The following is a 21,478-nucleotide window of genomic DNA, read 5'->3' as shown; positions in this document are numbered from 1 at the left end:
TCAATATGGTTTCATAATCACAGATTTCCCCCCCCTCCTCCTTTTTTCACAGGGATTCAGGTTTATTTATTTATTTTTAATTGTGGTAAAATATACATAAAATTTACCATTTAAGCTATTTTAAGTGTACAGTACTGTGACATGTTGTACGACCATCACCACCGTCCATCTCCAGAACTCTTCCAACTTCCCCAAGTGAAATTTTTGTACCCATCAAACACTGACTCCCCATTCCTCAGCAGTTTAAATTTTTTTTTTTTTTAGCAGTTTAAATTTTGATATTGCCAAACCGCCTTGTAAAAAGCCTTTATCTATTTGTATACGCAAGAGCCCATTCCTTCCCAACACCTGATATTTGACATTATCAAGTTTAAAAACTTGTGTCAATGTGATGGGCAGAATATATCTAATTTTTTATTTTAGTTCCCTGATTATTAGTGAGTTTGGACACCCATCCACCTATCAGCACACAGCATGATCACTTATGTAACAAAACAAAATAAATCTGTGTGTATGTAGGGGAGAAAAAGTTTTCCTCGACCCTCTTAGGGTCCCTGGCGGGGTGTGAAACTGACAAAGATAGATTAACAGGAGAAAAGCATACAAATTTACTTAATGTAAGATTTATTATGCGACACGGGAGCCTTCATAAGGAAATGAAGACTCCAAGAAACAGTTAAACCTAAGTACAGTAAGTCCCCTACATATGAACCTTCGAGTTGCGAACTTTCAAAGATGCGAACATGTGTTCGCATGTCCAGTCACATAAGTTAGTTAACATGTCTGGTGTACATTGTCACGTGCACCACATCCTCTACAAGTGGTTGTGCTTTTGTGTACTTTACTGTACAGTACTGTAAGGGTACAGTAGTATAGTATCTTTATTTATAGCTAGATTTGCAAGAGGACGACTTCACTGAACTCCTTGCTGTGCAACACAAGGAGCTTACTAATGAAGCTGTGATGGAATTGGAGGCCCAGAGAAAGGACAGAGAGAGAGGAGAGGAAGAAGTAACTGAAGAACTGAAGAGATTCACGACGCAGGAAATGGCAAGGGGATTTTCTTTATTTGAGGCGGCACTGTTAGTTTTTGAGGCACAGGACCTGAACATAGAACGGTACATGAAGGTTGCGGCAGCCGTTCAGAATGCAATCCAGTGCTACCATGTCATCTATGATGAGAAAAAAAGAGCTACTATCCAGACATCACTGGATTGTTTTTTCAAGATGGTAGATGGAATTGAATCCAACAAGGAACCAAGGAACCAGAACCTGTGCCATCAATGTCAGGTGTGAGTGAAATTGCAGCTTGCTCTCCACCTCCTATTGCTGACCATCCTTCAGCTCTACCATCTCCCACCTCCTCTCCCTCCTCGAGTCAGTAACTCTTCTTGCCTGTTCACTTGATGCCAGCCCCTGTATACCAGCTGTTGTACTGTACTACTGTACTTTTCAAGGTACTGTACTGTAAGATTAAAAATGTTTTATTTTTTGTGTTTGTTTGTTTTTTATGTATTATTTGTGTGAAAAGTATTATAAACCTATTACAGTACAGTACTATATAGCCAATTGTGCTAGTTGGGTACCTAGGCTAACTCTGTTGAACTTACAAACAAATTGGACTTATGAACTCACTCTTGGAACGGAACTTGTTCTATATAGGGGACTTACTGTATTTTTATGCTAGGTTGGATGAAGGGTAGACAGTCATGGCGAAATATGATAGGGCAAAGAGTACAAGGTAAGTGTAGAAAACTCAGGGGAATTTAGCAAAGAATGTTTGTTTGAATTCCCTTTGTCTTCAGAGATTAGGATGCTCCTTTTCTCCCGGTTTAGGGAGAGCACCTCTCACATGAACATTTTACGATCTGCTTCAGGGAAGAGGGGTGGAGGGAGGAGGTCAGAGTGACCTTCCTGCTTCTGCTGTTTTATCAAAGTCCTTCCGCTTAAACTATCCAATAAGCCAAAGTGCTGTATTGTAGGGTAGTGCATCCTGAACCCCATCATTGCTTTTGGTTACTGTTCCTACCTGTTCCATTCATGTAGTCCTTGGCCAGCTCAAACAGCCTGAGGTGCATATTGGTGATAGGATTAAAGGAACCACAAGCAAGGAGAACCACTTCTGTCTTCTCTGAGTTTTCCATGCTGAGAATTTGAAGTTGTCTATCTAAATGGAAAACTCTGACACCTCTCTTACTGTCTACAAAGGAAAAAGAAAGTAAGTTAAGTTACAGGTCTTCTGATGTCTTTCCATGTTCTCATTCCAAATATGTGGAATAAATAGTTGGCTTCAGTGACTGTGCTGGGTGAATTGCAAAAATGGCCCCTTTTCTCCACCCTTCCTTTTCAATGTGAATTTGCAGCTCTTACCATAAAGGGATGGAACCTCCTTCGCACCCTTTGTGACTTGCTTTGGCCCAAACAATGTGGCACGTGGGAAAGTGTTCCCATTCTGAGCCTAGGCCTTCGAGGTGTTGTACACTCCCACTCTCTTTTGGACTCCTGCTCCTGACGTGAAAACAAACCCAGACTAGCCTGCTGGAGGATGACAGAACTTGCAGGACAGAGCTCCTGCTGACAGACAGCTAACCGTCAGCTATGTGGTTGAGGCCATCCTAGACCATCCAAACCCCAGACAATCTGCTTAGATGCACGAGCAAGTCCAGGTGAGATCAGCTGAGCCTGGATCAGATCAGTGAACCCACAAGCTGAGCTTAGACTCATGAGCAAAGCGAATGTTTGTTTTGCGACTGCACTATTGTGGCCGTGGTTAACAGATACAATGACATTATCACCCACCAAATATAACTCCGCAACACCCATCCTTCAAAACCGTATTTTGCCTCTTAGTCAACATGGTCATATTATCACTTTCAACTGAATAACAGTTTACAACAGACAAACTCTTTTTCATATCAATTATTCCATTTGATCCTTCTATAACCCTAATGAACTAATGCAAGGCAACTGATTTTAAAATTTTATTAAAAATTTTTTATTAGGGCTTCCCTGGTGGCGCAGTGGTTAAGAATCCGCCTGCCAATGCAGGTTCGAGCCATGGTCTGGGAGGATCCCACATGCCGCGGAGCAACTAAGCCCGTGCGCCACAACTACTGAGTCTGCGCTCTAGAGCCCGTGAGCCACAACTACTGAACCTGTGTGCCGCAACTACTGAAGTCCACGTACCTAGAGCCCACGAGCCACAACTACTGAGCCCGCATGCCGCAACTACTGAAGCGCACGCGCCTAGAGCCCGTGCTCCGCAACAAGAGAAGCCACCACAATGAGAAGCCCGCGCACCGCAACTAAGAGTAGCCCCCGCTCACTGCAACGATAGAAAGCCCGTGGGCAGCAACGAAGACCCAATGCAGCCAAAAAATAAATTAATTAAATAAATTAAAAAAAATTTTTTTTAATTAAACAAACCCACATATATAGATTTAAAATCATAGGGTGACAAAAGGCCCATAATGGAAGCAACAGTCATTGCCCATATCTCACCCACCAACCCCTCCAACCAAATCCCTAAGAGGTGACCACTTTTAACTTTTTCAGCTATTTCTTCTGGTCGAATCTATTGTAATTCTATATTATGTGCTTATAATGTTATTTCTTAATTTATCCAAAGAGTGTCTGTTTACTTTCTCTCATGATCAAAGAAGATTAGCTCATACACCCCCATTACCCTCAGGCTATACATCTGGGAAGTTTGGGAGAGAATTGTGAGGGTGTATGAGAGTTAATCCTCATAGATTATGCATAGGCGGGAAGAGAGAGAAACAATCTCTAGTCTATGTTGAAAATCACCTTCTCCCACAATTCTTTTTTTTTTTTTTTTTTTTAAAGATTTATTTATTGACTGATTGATTGCTATGTTGGGTCTTCGTTTCTGTGCAAGGGCTTTCTCTAGTTGTGGCAAGCGGGGGCCACTCTTCATCGCGGTGCGCGGGCCTCTCACCATCGCGGCCTCTCTTGTTGCGGAGCACAGGCTCCAGACGCGCAGGCTCAGTAGTTGTGGCTCACGGGCCCAGTTGCTCCGCGGCATGTGGGATCTTCCCAGACCAGGGCTCGAACCCGTGTCCCCTGCATTAGCAGGCAGATTCTCAACCACTGCGCCACCAGGGAAGCCCTCTCCCACAATTCTGAAGGCATTGCTTCTAGACTTCAGTGCTAACAGTGAGAAATCCAAAGTCACTTCCAGTAATTCTGATTCTTTTAATGTGGCTTATATTATTTCTCCCTTGAAGCTTACGAGAACTCTGTCCACAAATGTTCTGAAATTTTACAGTGATGTCCTCTAGTGTGGCTCTATTTTCATCTATTGTGCTGGGCCCTGAGCAGGCCCTTTCAATCTCAGAACTCATAACCTGCAGTTCTATAAAATGTCCTTGAGTTATTTCACGGATGATTTTCTACCTTCCATTTTCTCTGTTCTCTTTGGAAATGCCTGAGTGTTAGAGCTGAAGCACCAGGACTGGTCTTCCAATTTTCTTATCCTTTCTCTTCTCTTTTCCATCTCTTACCTTCACGCTCTAATTTCTAAATATCCTCAAATTCATCCTCCAATCCACCTATTGAGGTTTTCATTTCTGCTATTATACTCAGTTGTTTTTTTTTTTTTTTGGCCACATCTCGAGGCTTTCAGTATCTTAGTTCCCCGACCAGGAATCGAACCTGGGCCCTCGGCAGTGAAAGTGCTGAGTCCTAACCACTGGATTGCCAGGGAATTCCCAATACTCAATTTTTTAGACCTTTGTCCTCTGAATGTTCCTTTTTATGGTATTCTGTTCTTGCTTCACCAATGCATTACGCTCTCTTATTTCTCTACCAATATTAATGATATATTTTAAATTTCCTTCAAAGAGCTGATAGAAGTTCTAAGTGGGTAGGTAGGGCTTTTGCACAGTGGGCTTCATTGTAGGGGAACTTGGCTGTATTACAGGTCTTTCTCCTGGGACTGGTCAGCGTCCACAAAAAAGTATCCTCCAACCTCCTGCCTATACAGCATAACAGTTACGAACCCTTGCTCTGAAATCAGGCTGTCCAGGTTCAAACCACAGCTCCAATACTTACATGAGCTGGATGACCTTGGGCAACCTAACCCTAGCCTAACCTTCCTTTTGCCCCAGTGTTTCTGTCTTAAAACAGAGAAAATAATATTACCTACCTCATGATTACTGTGAGAATTAAATGAGACAATACACATATGCTACATAAAGCTGCTTTTGGCAAGTAACGAACACACTATGAATACAGCAATTATTTATGCTGCATATCATGTTGCTGTAATTCAACTCTTTTTTTAAAAAAAAGTATTTATTTATTTTTGTCTGCGTTGGGTCTTCATTGCTACGCGCGGGCTTTCTCTAGTTGCAGCGAGCGGGGGCTACTCTTCTTTGCGGTGCACGAGCTTCTCATTGCGGTGGCTTCTCTTGTTGCGGAGCACAGGCTCTGGGCGCTGAGGCTTCAGTAGTTGTGGCTCACGGCCTCTAGAGCACAGGCTCAGGAGTTGTGGCACACGGGCTTAGCTGCTCCGTGGCATATGGGATCTTCCCGGACCAGGGATTGAACCCGTGTCCCCTTCATTGGCAGGTGGATTCTTAACCACTGCGCCAGCAGGAAAGTCCCTCAACTCTTTCTGATCTTCAAAACAAATCAATTTCAAATGGTTCAATCAACTATTATTACTCTACTGAATCTGTTTTTTCATGGAGGCTTTTTTCCTGAAATTCCTTCTTTAATCTGGGCTGAAAATCTCTAACCCATCTGTGCATCTGTCATTCTGAAATATGACATTTCATCTCTCTCCTAAGGGAGATCCCCTATTTCTTAGAACCATGTCATTGTCTTTCTTGTTTTACTTCTTAATTTTTCTGGAGCATATCCTCAAATAGCTTCATAATAAAGGGCAAATGGGAGATAAAATAAATCTGTCTTTATTCTTCCTTAACTGAGAGAATTCTAGGCTGGAATTTTCTTTTAAAATTATGAATGCATTCTTCATTGTTTTCTGGCACCGAACACTGCTGTTGAAAGTCTGGTGCTATTCTGATTCTTGTTCCTTTCCATGTAACCTGCTTTGTCTTTTTGGAAGATCTGAAGCATGTTCTTTTTATCCCCAATGCTCTGAAATGCCATAATGATGTGTCATAGTGGGGGTCTTTTTCATTCATTGTGCTGTGACTCAGTGAACCCATCTCTAACTCAAAGCACTCAGTTCTAATTATTTCTTTAATAAACACTCCCTATTAACTATCAATAAATAAAATACTTTCAGGAGTTCCCTGGATGCCAAATTGCTCAAAGTGTTTTGGGAACTTTTAGGGAATCACCTGCAGAGCCTGAAGTATTTTTATAATTAAAGTTGAAACATAACGAATGACAATAAAGAAACCAACATTTGGGAATTCCCTGGCGGTCCAGTGCTTAGGACTCTGAGCTCTCACTGCCGAGGGTATGGGTTCAATCCCTGGTCAGGGAACTACGATCCCACAAGCCGCATGGCACGGCCAAAAAAAGAAAAAAGGAAACTAACATTTATATGATACTTTCTAACTTACAAACTACTTTTCATGCACATTATAATTTAATTCTCACCATAAAAGAACAAAAAATGGCCAAAGACATTTAGTTTGTTCCAAATAATAATCTATTGTTAGATATTTAGTTTTTCCAGTTAGTCGTCTATCATTGGTCATTTAGATTTATCTAATTTTTCACTATTACAAACATCTCGAAGAAATAATAAGTTGAGAATGAGTTGGAAATTAAGGCTATAAAACATCTCACTGTGTACCTGTCTTGCCAACACTCAAAAGACCTGTATCAGGACCATTTATTTGTAGCCCAATTGTGTTCAGACCCAATTGCTAGTTTGACCAACTTACTTTTGCTCAGATTTTATGCTCACATGAGACAAAGTTAGTGAGTGGAAGAACCAGGGCTAGAATTTAGGTTTCCTGACTCCTAGGTTCTCTCTCACCAAAAAAGAAAAATTCGAGATAAACTGGAGCTGTGTAGATTGGAAATGAGCCCTTCTGGCTGAGGAGTTGCAGAATGTGAACTTCAGTTCCTTAGACAACAGGAAGCTTTGAAGGTTTCTGAGCAATGGAGTGACAACAGGGCTCTAGAAAAACAATGCTCTAGAAAAATAAGGTGACATGAGTGTTTAAAATCCTTATATGGTTGTATGATCTTGACCTGATCACTTAATTCTGTGTCTTAAGTTTCCTCATCTGTAAAATAGAGATCATGATATGATACGGCAAAGTGCTTATGACAGTGCCTGGTGCAGTGTTAAAAGAAATGGTAGCTGTTATTTGTGAGGAAAGTGATAATACTGATGATGGTGATGCTATTGGATTAACTGGAAGGGGCAAAACAAGATAGGAAGGCCAGTTACAAAGTAAAGAAAGCTTCAATTTAAGTACAGTCAGTGGGAATGGAAATTAGGAAACATTTATTCAATAAATACTTGAGGTCTACTCCAAACAGTGGCAGGGACCACAGGGACACTGCTAATTGTTAATAGGAAATAAAGGAGAGAAGGGTCAATAATGCTCCACACAGCATTAAAAAAAATGAGTTCACTGGTTAGAATGATTTAAATGTCCTACCTTTCAATTATCACCCCAAGGATGATACCAGGATTCACCTGGGGCTTGTTCCCCCGCTCCCACTCCTTATCTGTCCCCTAATTCCCATGCAAAGTACCTGTGGTATTATGGGGTGGCCCTGGGCCCACAGGGAAATCAGGGTATCTGGCCAGCTACTGAGCATACTCTCAAGGACCTTGGTGGAGGGGCTTGATTCAGCTGGAGTCCAGCGTCAGTTGCAGCCCCACCCACCTCAAGTTTCAGGTACCACTCCCCAGGGAGACTAAGCTGTGAGCTGGAAGAACAGTAAGCTTGAGAGCAGGAGGTACAGATCCCCTAGGGAGCTGCTGGCTGTGCAGGGAAGGATGGAACAAAGAGCCTGAAGCCCCTCCCTGACCCTGGGGGTGAGCTCAGGTTTCCAGGTCCTCCCCAAGGGAAGGGGTGGGGAAAGGGCTGGGGGAAGCTGATCTCTCAGCTTAAAGGAAGCTTTCTCTCTTTTCACATTCATGACCTGTCTCAAATATCCAGCTCAGTTCTATTAATTCACTGTTAACACAGCCAGCTTTAGACTTTAGATCCTCAAAGCCATAGAAGAATTAGGTTACAGCGAGCTTCTATCATAGCTTAGAGTGGCTTTCAAAGAACAAGGATCTGCCCCTCTCCATTGGAGAGTACTTCCTCCGTATCCCCGAAGGGTTCGTGTGGAGGGAAGGGGGCCTTGGCAGGGGAAGAATGAGTGCAGAAAAGGTTTGGAAGCTCTAACGGGACTGTTCTGGGTCTTCCTTGCCTTTTGCTCCAGGCGCTCAAGGACCAGGGCCTCCATGATTCACTTCTGTCTGGCTCACACAGCCTACCGCTTGCACTGCTGGCTGCCAAGATCTCATCAGCTCAGGCTGTAAGTGTCCCTCCCCAGCCCACTGGGGCAAAAAGTTCATTGCTTCCTGAGGCTGTCCTGAGGTTGAAGTAAAATTTACTTTCAACTTTAAAATCACTGACTTTAAGTTTCAAAAACATTGATGTGTAAACATTAATGAAACATTTTGTAAACATTAAGTCAGTTTTTAAAACATTAACTTAAAAGAAAAACTGTTTGGCTTTTCTTGTCACACTTCAGAATGCTCAATATAATTAAATCTATTTTGACGACTGTTAATGCAATTGACTTGACAACTTCTCAGATTTACACCTCTAAAGGAACACTATTCCTTTTAAAATAGTAACCTTAAACATGTAACCATATTCTAGTTCTAACAATGTGCCATTGCTTTAGTCTGGGGGTATATTTTGAAATTGCTTTTTGTTTTGAGTACCTTCACTGGGGGTAAATCTTTGTCTTTGGAGGGGAGATTTAATTTCTACAAATACCCTAAAGTCATTCAGTGCTAAATCCAATTAATAAAATAAATAATGAAGGTGAATAACAGTTTACAGTGAAGAGATAGAACTATTAGTTAAGGAAGATTTTTCCTATATGTGTGGAAACTATGTACGTGTAATCTCAAAAGAATTTCAAAATTGAGCGGCAACCACAGACCTCATTTGGTTGTGTAAGTTGTGGTAGGTATGTTAACTCACTCAGTGTGAACTACCTGGCTGGAGGGAGAGCGAGCACAGTACAGGGCCATAGGGTCCTAACCATGCTGTAGCTCTCCCTCTGCTGTAGCTCTACTGCTCACTACTACTAGGTGTTTGTCCTCAGACTAGACATTTAATGTTTCTGAGCCTCAGTTTCCTCATTTATAAAATGGAAAACCACAGTCCCATTTCATAGGATTGTGTGCATATTAAATGAGAAAGTGAATAAAAAATGTGACACATTTGTCTATTAATTATGAACATTAATAATTCTTACTATTGCTTGTGGGTTGTCTTATGGCATTAACTTACAGCCATGGTAAAGAAACAAAGGTTCTCAGGGACTTCCCTGGTGGTCCAGTGGCTAAGGTTCCATGCTCCCAATGCAGGGTGCCCAGGTTCGATCCTGGTCAGGGAACTAGATCCCACATGCTGCAACTAAGAGTTCACAGGCTGCAACTAAAGATCCCGCATGCTGCAACTAAGACCCAGCACAGCCACAAATAAATAACTAAATAAATAAACAAATAAATAAGAAACCAAGGTTCTCAAGATTCCTTAGAGACCAGTAATCACAGTGATATAGTAGGAGCTCAATAAATGGTAACTATTATTCTTACTGAAGTATTATTAGACATAATTTTGCTGTAATGGTATGGATCTCAGTTCATCTTTGCTATGTTTAAAACTTTTATTTCTGTGGTTTGATGTAACATTATCATGAAACAGAACTTGAATTTGGTTTCTTGAAGGCATTTTATCACTAAAAAAGTAATGTATAATGTAACTCACTGTGTCCCATGCAGCCAAGTGACAGTGTTCCTGTTTGGGATCACCATTCTGACCCTCCAGTTCTATGTCCTGCTGAGGTGAGTTCTTCCTCCAGCCAGCCCCCTCCCCTGGCAGCTCAGCATGCAGGTCTTACCTGTGCAGATGGTTCGGGTGCCCTCTGCCATTCCTGTTATGTGTTTAATTGCAGCCTGCCCCATTGTTTTGCCCCTATTATCAATGGTAGTCACCTGCTTCACCTCTCTGAAGAGTCACAAATCTCAGTACAGTGAGGAGAGCTGGGATTTGGGCAGATTGAGTTTAACTTTTAATCAACAGTTATTTCTTCTAGTATAAAAAGAGGTCAAATGGGAAACAATGAGAGCACCGACGTTTCAATTTATCAATTCCCCAGAGAGCAGTCCCAACAGCCTAGCATTAGCTAACATCTGAAAGGCTGAGGGTGACACAGGCACACTCAAACAGATTATGACTTGATCTGTTATTTCAGATTCTATGTTGGAAATTAGTTTTGGCCGAAAAAGTCAGTTAATACCTTTTTCGGGCAAACAAGGCAAATGCAATTTGATACATTCAAAATAAACTGCAGTTCTAAAAATGTGAAAATTCTAAAAAAAAATCTGAAAACTTAAGTGATGGGAAAGGAATGGAAACCGTGATACTCCTTGTAATTAGCCTAATTCAAACTTGCCAGCTTCTACTCTAAGAGGTTTGTGTGTGGTAGGGCATATTTCCTTACTCCAGAAGGCCAGAATTTCCACAAAATGTTTTTTCACCAAAATATCAAATTAACATGAATTAGAAAAATGGTAAACATTATTTGTCCACCAATTAAGATATTAATAACTCTTAATAATATTTTTATTAATGCTAGCATTAATTAATTTGCAGTCACAGTAAAGGAACCAAGGTTCTTAAGAGGAGTGAGTTGCCTGGAGCCAAATGAACCTAGTGCCACAATTAGAATCCAAGGGTCAGTGCCTTCTGGTGTTACACTAACAGCGTGGATTTCTACTAATAAGTAATCAATTAATGTATGACCCAGCGTATTGATTTTTAGGCCCAGATCTTCTCGATACTGCAGTCAACCTCTCCTCACCAACCTGGTTGGTAATATCATCTTTACTTTCTTCACAATTGGTAAGTGTGCAGTCATTCTGTCAAGCACTTATTAAGTGTCTACTATTTGCCAGACACTACTAGAATAAAAACGGGTAAGATAGGACTTCTTGCTCTTCAAGAGCTCAAAGACTGAAACCTAAGAAGAAATTCACGTTTAGAATTCTGGTGAAGGGAATTCTTTTTTTGGTTTTGGTTTCTGGCCATGCCGCATGGCATGCGGGATCTTAATTCCCCAACCAGGGATCGAACCCGTGCCCCACTGCAGCAGAAGAGCAGAATCTTAACCACTGGACCACCAGGGAAGTCCCTGAAGTGAATTCTTAAAAAGTTCCTTAGTATCTCTTTTAGTCATCCTACAACTTGAATATGAACCCAAATTAAATTAAATACTAATGTCTTGTTCTGATGTTATAAAATTCTTTACAGTTATAAAAATATCAGATTTACCCACTCATTCAATAAATAGTTACTAAGGAGATGATATAGGTAGAAAAACAGGGACCCCAACTAATTGAAGTCAAAAAATGACACAGAAGAGTTGGACTCTGAAATGTGCTGAAGTTTTAGGAATACCTTAAACTAATATATTTTAGTTATATTTTCCTTTGTATGTACTTTTAAGAGTGATATGCACTTTAAATTAAGACTATGTCTAAATTTTTATAAAATGAAAAAAGTTACTGGGTGCCTTAACATGGTTCTAGAAAGAGTCTCCAGAGAATTCCCTGGTGGGAGGCCAAACAGTCATCCCACAACAGCAGGAGCTCCTTCTTCTCTCTGACCTTACTTGCCCTCATTTCTAAAATGGAGATAAAAATACCTGCTTCACAGTTTTGCTGTAAGGTTTAAATGAAATAATGGGGGAATTAAAAAAAAAAAAACTCTCACAGTTATTATCACTAGCATTGCTGATAGTAAGCACATGACCTCGATCAAAGGAAAACCTTAGCCTGGCTAGGTTTTGAGCACTTTTGTTCCACAGTAGATACACGAGGAAACACCTTCTATTTAGGGTCTGCATTCAACAATATATTTCTGAATGAAATAATGCCATTTTGCAGCAACATGGATGGACCTAGAGATTATCATACTAAGAGAGGTAAGCCAGAAAAAGAAAGACAAATACTATATATCACTTATATGTGGAATCGAAAATACGATACAAATGAGTATATCCACAAAACAGAAACAGGCTCACAGACATACAGAACAGACTTGTGGTTGCCAAGGGGGAGGGGGAGTGGGGGAGGGAAGGATTGGGAGTTTGGGATTAGCAGATGCAAACTATTATATATAGGATGGATTAACAAGGAACTATAATCAATATCCTGTGATAAACCATAATGGAAAAGAACATGAAACAAATATATGTATAACTGACTCACCTTGCTGTACAGTAGAAATTAACAAGACATTGTAAATCAACTATACTTCAATAAAAAAAAAAGGAATATATTTCTGAGATAATTCAACCCAGTAAACTGATGCCGTTCTGCTGTCCTTTTAGGTTTCACCGTGCTGCTTACTCAGATGGAACCGGTCCCACAGGCACTGAAGAGGATGTTTTCTGTATTTGGGGTGGGGTCCTTCAGTGAAGGAGTCTGCACCGTAGTGTTAACATTTTTGGCAACCGACTGTGTACGTTTGTAAATACTGAATTTCCAAAGGCTCATCTTAACCTGAAAGCTTGGCTGTATACAATGCACCATTAGTCTTCAACATTTATTTTCTACTTACACTAAGAATAGAGATGGAGAGATAGAGCTCCTAAGTAGACACATCACAGTTAAAACATTTCAACAAGGAAAGTTTAAAAATTCCATGAGAGATTTTTCTTTTTGTAGGGTGAAGTCTGCTTTACTAGAATTAAAAAAAAAAGTTAAGACATTAATCAATAGTGGAAGGAACTGCTGGACGGGGTTGGCACATTAAGCAGCAAGCTTTCCATCTCCTGCTAAGTTGGTGCCTTTGTTTAAATCCTTTCAGCAAAAACATTTAAAATATCTATTGCAATTAAAAGACAAGTATTCCTAACAGTGTTTTCTTCCTCCCAAATATAGGAAAAAATGACTCCTGAACTTTACTACTTGTCTGTGATGCTTTCAATAAGCAGCGTGGTTTCTACAGGTAAGCAAAAACTTCCCAAGTAACCCATACCTATTTAAAGGCTCACCAGTCCTTCAAGGGAAGTAAGTGCTCAGCTAGGATTGTTACATTGCAAGGGGAATGTATAGCTCCTCTTAAAGCAGGAGCTCCAAGAAGCTACAGAGTTTTAAGAGCAAACAAAAAGCAGAGAGGGTTAGAATGGGATATAAAAAGCCATCCTTCTCACATTATTTCCACTCCATTTAATTAGATCCCATTCTTTATCCTACAGTGCTTTGCTCAAGCCTGGGGCTGACTTGGCTGGCCAGTGTAACCTGTCCAAGGCCAGATGCTAAATCAACAGTCTGAAGCTGACATTTGAGCCCTGCTGGTCCCCTGCCTTAGATACATGTCTTGGCAGGTTGAGCCTTTTCCAGCAGCCTTGTCATCTGACTACTGCCAGCAAACACGTGACCATCTCCACCCTGCTACTCCTAGATGAAGTGGTCAGCTGAACATCAGAGCCACGACAATAAGAAGCACATCAAAACCAGTCACTGGGAAGAAATCTGTCAGGTGACAACATTAATGAGCACTGACAATGGATAAAAAGGAATCGTTCAACCAAAGTCACTGGGTCGACATCACAACCAAATTCAGCCCCAGTAAGGATCTCCTATTAGATACTTTCGAGATCATTAGTACTTTGACTTTCTGAACCTCCTTTTCTGTTTCAATGAAGTTAGTAGCATCAGCTGAATGGCCGCTATAAAAGTATTGAGAAGGAAAAAGAAAAATATAGATCTCAGTAATGAACAAAGGTCTAGTTTCAAAAGAACACAGTGATCCAGACTGTATATTTGAACAAGGTCAATCTATCACTTCTTTAAAAGTGCAGTGGGGGCTTCCCTGGTGGCGCAGTGGTTGAGAATCTGCCTGTTAATGCAGGGGACACAGGTTCGAGCCCTGGTCTGGGAAGATCCCACATGCCACGGAGCAGCTGGGCCCGTGAGCCACAACTACTGAGCCTGCGCGTCTGGAGCCTGTGCCCCGCAACGGGAGGGGCCGCGATAGTGAAAGGCCCGCGCACCGCGATGAAGAGCGGTCCCCGCACCGCGATGAAGAGTGGCCCCTGCTTGCCGCAACTAGAGAAAGCCCTCGCACGAACCGAAGACCCAACACAGCCAAAAATAAATAATAAATAAATAAATAAAAATAAAGTAAAATGTGAAGAAAAGAGAAAGTAAAGGTAAATAAACACCATGTTCTAAAAAAAATAAATAAATAAAAATGGCTTAAAAAAAGGTGCAATTTAAAAAAAAAAAAAAGCGCAGTGGGAGATTTTAGAGTAAAAATCATTACGATCTCCCGTACCTGGGCTACACCAATCTCTTGCATCATGACAGTCAACTGCTGTCTAGAGAAAATAGCCAACTGACCTGCATGATGCTTTGTCTTTTGACTTGTTCTATGTGTATGCACAGATTCTGAGGGATTTTAAGTAGGAGCTAGATACTCACAGATGCTCTCAAAGTCTTTAGTAAGTGGAGATAATGCCATTTCTTGAGGGGAAGAACAGTATCTCTTGGCAGAAGGAACAAGTTTAATACAAACATCTCCCAACACATCTATGACAGACACAGATTTTCACAAATGGGAATGATTGTTTTCCATCTGCGTCTCTGTTCAGGTGATACTTGCTGCAGGGGAAGTTACCCACCAACACACTATCCATCCACCACACTGACATTTTCTGAGCACCTTCCACATTCCAGACATAGCGCTAAAACTTAGGAGGTAGAAATGCGAGTAACTCATACGTTAACAGTGAAATCACCTGAAATAATTCTATTACTATGGTTAACAGAAACTATTTAAAAATAACACAGCCTTTTACATTCTCTAGACGTCATTAACCAAATATTAACATGTCAGATGAATGTCAACTTATCTCAAGATAGGATTTTTATCAGAAGTTTCTTTTTTTCTGAACTATCTTGCCCCTCACCCCCAAACCTGATCTACTTGAAGATCTCAGCTGATGACAGCCCCATCCTTCCAGTTGCTACAGTCAAGTACCTCAAATCATCCTAAATGCATTGTTTTTCTTTCCCCACACCCCATCAGGAAGTCCTAATGGCTCCACCTTCAAAATACATACAGAATCCAACCATTTTTCGCTAGTTGGAAATTTTTAACTGACTCTTTCTAAATGCAAGAGGCTGCTTCTTAAGACCAAGGCTGCTTGGTACTTTTTAAAAAAATTAATTAATTTATTCATTTGGTTGCTCTGGGTCTTAGTTGCAGCAGGCGGGCTCGTGGGCTCCTTAGTTGCAGCACATGTGCTCCTTAGTTGTGGCTCCAGGGCTCCTTAGTTGTGGCACACGGGTCCCTTAGTTGTGGCATGTGAACTGTTAGTTGCAGTATGCATGTGGGACCTAGTTCCCTGACCAGGGATCGAACCCGGGCCCCCAGCATTGAGAGCGTGGAGTCTAACCCACTGTGCCACCAGGGAAGTCCCTGCTTGGTACTTCTGTGCCTTGAAATTACGCAACGTTCTTAACATAACTCCAGAAAATGAAATTCTGTTTCTTAATTGATAAGCATAACTCAAAGCATAATTTAACCAGCATCTTAACCCATAACCTATAAAACTGAATTTTCATGCACTTTTATGCTTTTATCATTTCCTCCAAAACCAAGTCACCAGAGTTAATTTCATTAAGAAACATTTATTTTATGCTACTGATATCGTATGAAACACAAAGCATGCTCTTTCTCCACACAGGTGAAAAGTATAAAATTCTAAAACTGCTATTTTTTAGCCCCTCATAACTTATAGACAGCCATGATCAGCAATCGTCCCTCACAGACTGACAACACTTTCTGCTATAACCCATGTTTGCTCCGAGTGGAAAACTTTTGCTTAGCAACTTCGTGGGGGATGCTTTGTTTTAGCGGTTCTCAATCTGGGACCTGGGCTTCAGAGGTACAAAGTCTCTGAAGTTGTAAGCAAAATGTTGGGCATGTGCACCTATGAGCAACTTTCTGGGAGAATGTCAAAGGAAGTTTGAGAAAATAAAAACATTAAGCATTACACTCATTAAATTTACTATAAGAAAAAAAATACTTGATGTTTGACATTCACTACTCTCCATTTTTTTTTTTAAATAAATTTATTTATTTAGTTAGTTAGTTTTGGCTGCATTGGGTCTTCGTTGCTGCACGCAGGCTCTCTCTAGTTGTGGCGAGCGGGGGCTACCCTTCATTGCGGTGCGTGGGCTTCTCATTGCGGTGGCTTCTCTTGTTGTGCAGCACGGGCTCTAGGTGTGTGGGCTTCAGTAGTTGTGGGTCACGGGCTCTAGAGCGCAGGCTCAGTAGCTGTGGCACACGGGCTTAGTCGCTTGGCAGCATGTGGGATCTTCCTGGACCAGGGCTCGAACCTGTGTCCCCTGCATTGGCAGGCGGATTCTTAACCACTGTGTCACCAGGGAAGCCCACTACTCTCCATTTAAAATTTAAAAAACAAATTTAAAGTTAGTCTTCACACTACTTTTTCCACAGCTGCTAAACCCTAGAAGTGAAAACTTTCTAATTACTAATTGAATTGAATTGAATATTGAATTTCTACATGCTCACCTAACCTGAAAGCTTGGGTATATTCAATATACCATTAGTCTTCAATATATATTTTCTACTTATATTAAAAATAAAGATATGTAAAAATGGAATTCCTAATTAGACATATGTCATAGTTAAACATTTCACTGGAGAAAGGTCAAAAAATTCCACAAAGAATTCTCTTCCTTTTTCTATTTTACTATAATTCTTTTTAAGTTAATATGGAACTGTTAGAAGATTGTTTTAGGGTATCCCCACCCTCAGAGTTTGGATTTTATCCTGTAGGGAATGGGGATGTTTTAGAGGGCTTAAATAGGGAGTAATATATCAGTGCACTTTAGAAATAATTCTCAGGGCTTCCCTGGTGGTGCAGTGGTTAAGCATCCGCCTGCCAAGGCAGGGGACCTGGGGTTGAGCCCTGGTCCTGGAAGATCCCACATGCCGTGAGCAATGAAGCCTGTGCGCCACAACTACCGAGCCTGCGCTCTAGGGCCCGTGAACCACAACTACTGAGCCCATGTGCCACAACTATTGAAGCCCGCGCACCTAGAGCCCGTGCTCCTCAACAAGAGAAGCCACCGCTCACCGCAACTAGAGAAAGCCCACGTGCAGCAACGAAGACCCAATAGCCAAAAATAAAAACAAATAAATAAATAAATTTACTTTTAAAAAATGCATACGTATAATGGCATATTAAATAATGGGGCTATGAGTAAAACAAAGCAAGGCAAGAGGATAAGGAGTGTTGGAATTCTAAATAGGGTGGTCACGAAAGGCCTCACCATGTGACATTTGAGCAAAGAATTAGAGACAAGGGAGTGAGCCATGCAGACACCTGAAGGAAAAATGTTCTAAGCAAAGGAAACAATGCAAAAGCCCTGAGGCAGAAGCATGCCTGTCCCGTTCCAGGGTCTCCAGCGAGATCAGAAGGGCTGAGCAGGAGTTAACAGAGGAAAAGAGTATTGGTAGATGTCATCAGCGGTAAAAGGGAGCCACTGCAGGGTTTCTGAGCAGAGGAGTGACATGACCAAACATATTTTCAAAGGATCTTTCAAAGGATCTCTCCGGCTGCTAAAGCTGACAATAGAATGTAGTGGGAAATAGGGTGGAAGAAAGGAGACCAGATAGGAAGCTACTGCTGTAACCCAGGTGACAGCTGATGCTGACACGGACCAGGGTGGTAGCAGCGGAAGTGGTGAGAAGTCATTTGATTCTAGATATAAAGGTAGAGCCAATGTGATTTGCTGATGGATGGAATGTGTGCTGCGACAGAAAGAGGAGTCAGGAATGACTCCAAAAATTTTTGGCTTAAGCAACTAAAAGACTAGAGTTACCTTTAATTGAGAAGAGAAAGATGGCCATGGAATAGGTTTAGGGGAAAAGATCAGTAGTTCAGTTTATAAAGAAGTTAAGTTTGGGATGTCTATTAAATATGTAAATAGTGGGGTTAAGTAGGTAACGCAGAACAGAGCCCAGTTCAGGGGAGAGGACGAGAGATTTACTAGATTTGGGGTCATCTGCATATAGATGGTATTTAAAAGTCGTGAGACTGGATGACATTTACCAAGAGAGTGAGTGAGACAGAATGCAACAGCAATGTGGGTATCACTGGGGAACCGGTTAGAAATACACAACCACAGGCCCTACCCTAGGTCTACTGAATCAAAATTTGCATCTTAACAAGATCCCCAGGTGATTTGTATGCATCTTAAAGTTTGTAAAGCTCCACTGGTCCAGGTGAGAGATAATGAAGGGTAATAACAGGAGGGATGGTGTCAAGGGTTTACAAGTAGATGAGCTGAGTGAATGGAGGAGGGAAGGAGGCGAAGGGAGATTTCTGACTTAAGTGACCACTTAGATGGTGTGCCGAGAGTCAACAAAGAGATTATTAGGGGACGAACAGGTTGGGAGGTATGGAGGCAAGGCATAAAGAGACACACTACGGTTTTAAAGGTGCTGCTGAACTTGAGGTATAGACAGGACATCCGAGTAGGGAGATCTAGTAGGTAGACAGAAAAAGAGAGAGACTAGAACCTGGCAGTAAAACCCAGAGACACTAAAGACTACCTTCAAGGGGATATCATGGTTAAAAGAAGGCTGTTTATTTGATTTGACTTTTTTTTGAAGAATAGAATTAGAATGTTGGTTGGTTGAGGGAAAAGCACAATTAGGAAGCCACAGAACCTGCAAGAAAGCTAATAATTGATGGAGAAAGGTCCTTAAGGAGGCCACACAGAAAGGATTTTAGGTACAAATTAAGAGCATAGCTTAAAAATAATGGGGAGAAATGAAAACATACGTCAACACAAAGAATTGTATGGTTTAGCTTTATACGTAATAGTCAAAAGCTGGAAATAACTCAAATGTTAATCAAGAAATGAATGAATGAATGAAGTTTATTATTATTATACTCAAATAATGGAATACTACTGAGTAATAAAAAGGAAGAAACTACTGATACAAATAACATGGATGAATCTCAGAGACATTATTTTGAGAGAAGGAAGCCAGATACAAAAAAGAACATGCTATATGATTCCAGTTATATGAAATTCTAGAAAAGAATTTAATCTATAATGACAGAAGACAGATCAGTGGTTGCCTGGGGTGGGGGAAACTGACAAAAGAAGGGCAGAAAGCTTCAGGGTTCCTGCTATGGAATCCTTATTTCTTCTCCTGTGCTCTTCACTGAATGGCAATACGTTCACCCATTCTCTTTGGATGGACTTGTTTCTCATAAATAAATATCCAGTTATGCTAATGTAACTATAATGATGGTGACAACTATAACAGTAACATCCATTGAGTTCTTCCTGTGTGCCAAGCAATATACTAAGCACTCATGTGATCCTTACAACACTCCAACGAAGTAGGTACTATTATTATCTTTTTTTCTTCCTAACACATGAGGAAACTTAAGCTGAAGGAGGTTGATTAACTTGCTCAAGATCTCACAGCTTGTGTAACAACCTTGACTCTAAAAGTTCATGCTCTTAACCGTTACACAAGATTTACAATGGTACGTTATCTACTGGTAAACATTAGAAAGAGGTCCACGCATTCAGAGCGCCTTTGGCTCATGGTACTTCTTATTAGCCACTCAAGTTTCATCTGCCCCTGCATTTTCCCTACCTAGTTGGAGCAACTAGTGCTCTCTGGACTCCCATCCCAAGTCCAGGTTGAGGTGTCCTTAACCTTCCCAGCTGCCAAGTAGTTATTTACCTGGTTTTCCAGTTATGACTCCCAGTTCTGAGCTTCTTCCCCAATGCTCTCCTGTGACTACCTACCTAATATTCATTCCTCTTTTCCCAACATCTTCTCTTCCCTCCCTATTCCCCCTCCAGGCTTGGATTCTATTTTTGTTTGAGAACTGGAACCCAAACCAATTTCTCTTGTCTATGCACTAGAAATACATTTTCATTATCCATTAGCTCTAAACAGAACTCAAAGGTATGTAAGAATACTCTCAGCATAGAACCGCTGAATCAGATTGTCACCGAGAAACAGCTGGCAAATACAACGCACGTATGGTGAGGCCTTTCCTCCACCACTTCTAAGACTGTACACACTAAAACCAACATAAATGCCTAAATAGAACACCTTATTATCATCATCAAAATTAGGGGATGAACACAGTGAGAAAATGTTTATTCAGCAAGTTCTTCAAATGATGAAAGAAGTATATTTTCCAGTTTTGTTTTGTGTGGCACTGGCCCTAACTATTTGTCACTGAGAGTTCGATATTACACAAAAACGTTGACACTTCCACACATATTCACATGTCAAAAATTAGAGCTAATTATATTAACATGACAGCCACTTACTTTTACAAAGGATATTCTGTGAATCTGAAGCGTTTTGCAAGATAGGCTATTGGAACCATTCCAACTGGTGTGTCAACAGTCTTCTCTAAGTTGGATTTAGAAAAGTGGTTTCACATGCAAATTGTAACTCTGAGAAACAATTTACGGTGATAAATTAAGAAATTCTATAATTGGACAAATAATTCATTCTGGTGGAGTTCTACAGTAATCTTGGAAGTTTGTCCCGGGCAGCTGAAATAGAATTAACTTTAAAGACAACATCTGAGAAACAATTCCGCCGGAAACCCTGATGTCGTCTTGTGGACTAATGACTTCAAGGAGATGGGCTGGGAACACCTGAAAATGGTTTCCACCTAATTTCTGAGTAACTTCTAGACTGTTGCCAACAGCTAGCAGTCTCCTTCTCAAGAGGAGTGAGTGTCCGCTTCCAGGAACGTGGATCTAGTCTTTTATAGATTTGGAAATTAAGGATTTCAGAAAAAAGAGAAGTGCCCCGCCAAGCCCAAGAAGCCTCTAGAAAAAGATTTTTTTTTTTTTCCAGGGTGAACTCACCTGTTCCAAAGGCAAATTTACCGAGGTTTTCGGTTCCACAGAAAGAAACAGAAAGAATGAAGGGGCAAGACTCCCTGTTCCAAACTTCAATGTGACCTAGCTTCAGGGACAGTTGTACCTGACCCTCAAAGACCCTAAGCAGTCCTGAGCTTACTCCACCACAGGCGGGTTTTTCAAGAGCTCGGGGAGGGGACTTAGCCCCTCCTCAGGGCGGACGGGCCCGAGCCCTCCAACAGACGCCCCGCAGCCCGGATGCTAATGAGGGTAACACCCGCGACCACGCCCTCATTGGCTCCAGAAGGCCGGAAGTGCATG

General features: G+C 41.2%; 1 protein-coding gene across 1 annotated transcript in view; it reads right to left on the bottom strand.

Moving 5' to 3' along the window:
* Positions 1 to 21,431, bottom strand: part of NMNAT1 (nicotinamide nucleotide adenylyltransferase 1) — a 28,481-nt gene extending 7,050 nt beyond the window's left edge. The window contains exons 1-2 of the mRNA XM_059912418.1: positions 21,164 to 21,431; positions 2,030 to 2,200 (exon numbers count right to left, since the gene is read on the bottom strand). Of these exons, the coding sequence (XP_059768401.1) occupies positions 2,030 to 2,144 (115 nt within the window). The 5' untranslated portion in view covers positions 2,145 to 2,200; positions 21,164 to 21,431. The remainder of the gene's footprint in view (positions 1 to 2,029; positions 2,201 to 21,163) is intronic.
* Between the last annotated feature and the right edge of the window lie 47 nt (positions 21,432 to 21,478).

Source organism: Balaenoptera ricei, chromosome 1 (genome assembly GCF_028023285.1).
Source record: "Balaenoptera ricei isolate mBalRic1 chromosome 1, mBalRic1.hap2, whole genome shotgun sequence".
Taxonomy (NCBI): Eukaryota; Metazoa; Chordata; class Mammalia; order Artiodactyla; family Balaenopteridae; genus Balaenoptera; species Balaenoptera ricei.
The sequence above is the reverse complement of the archived record's forward strand: the minus strand, read 5'-3'. Positions and strand labels throughout refer to the sequence as shown.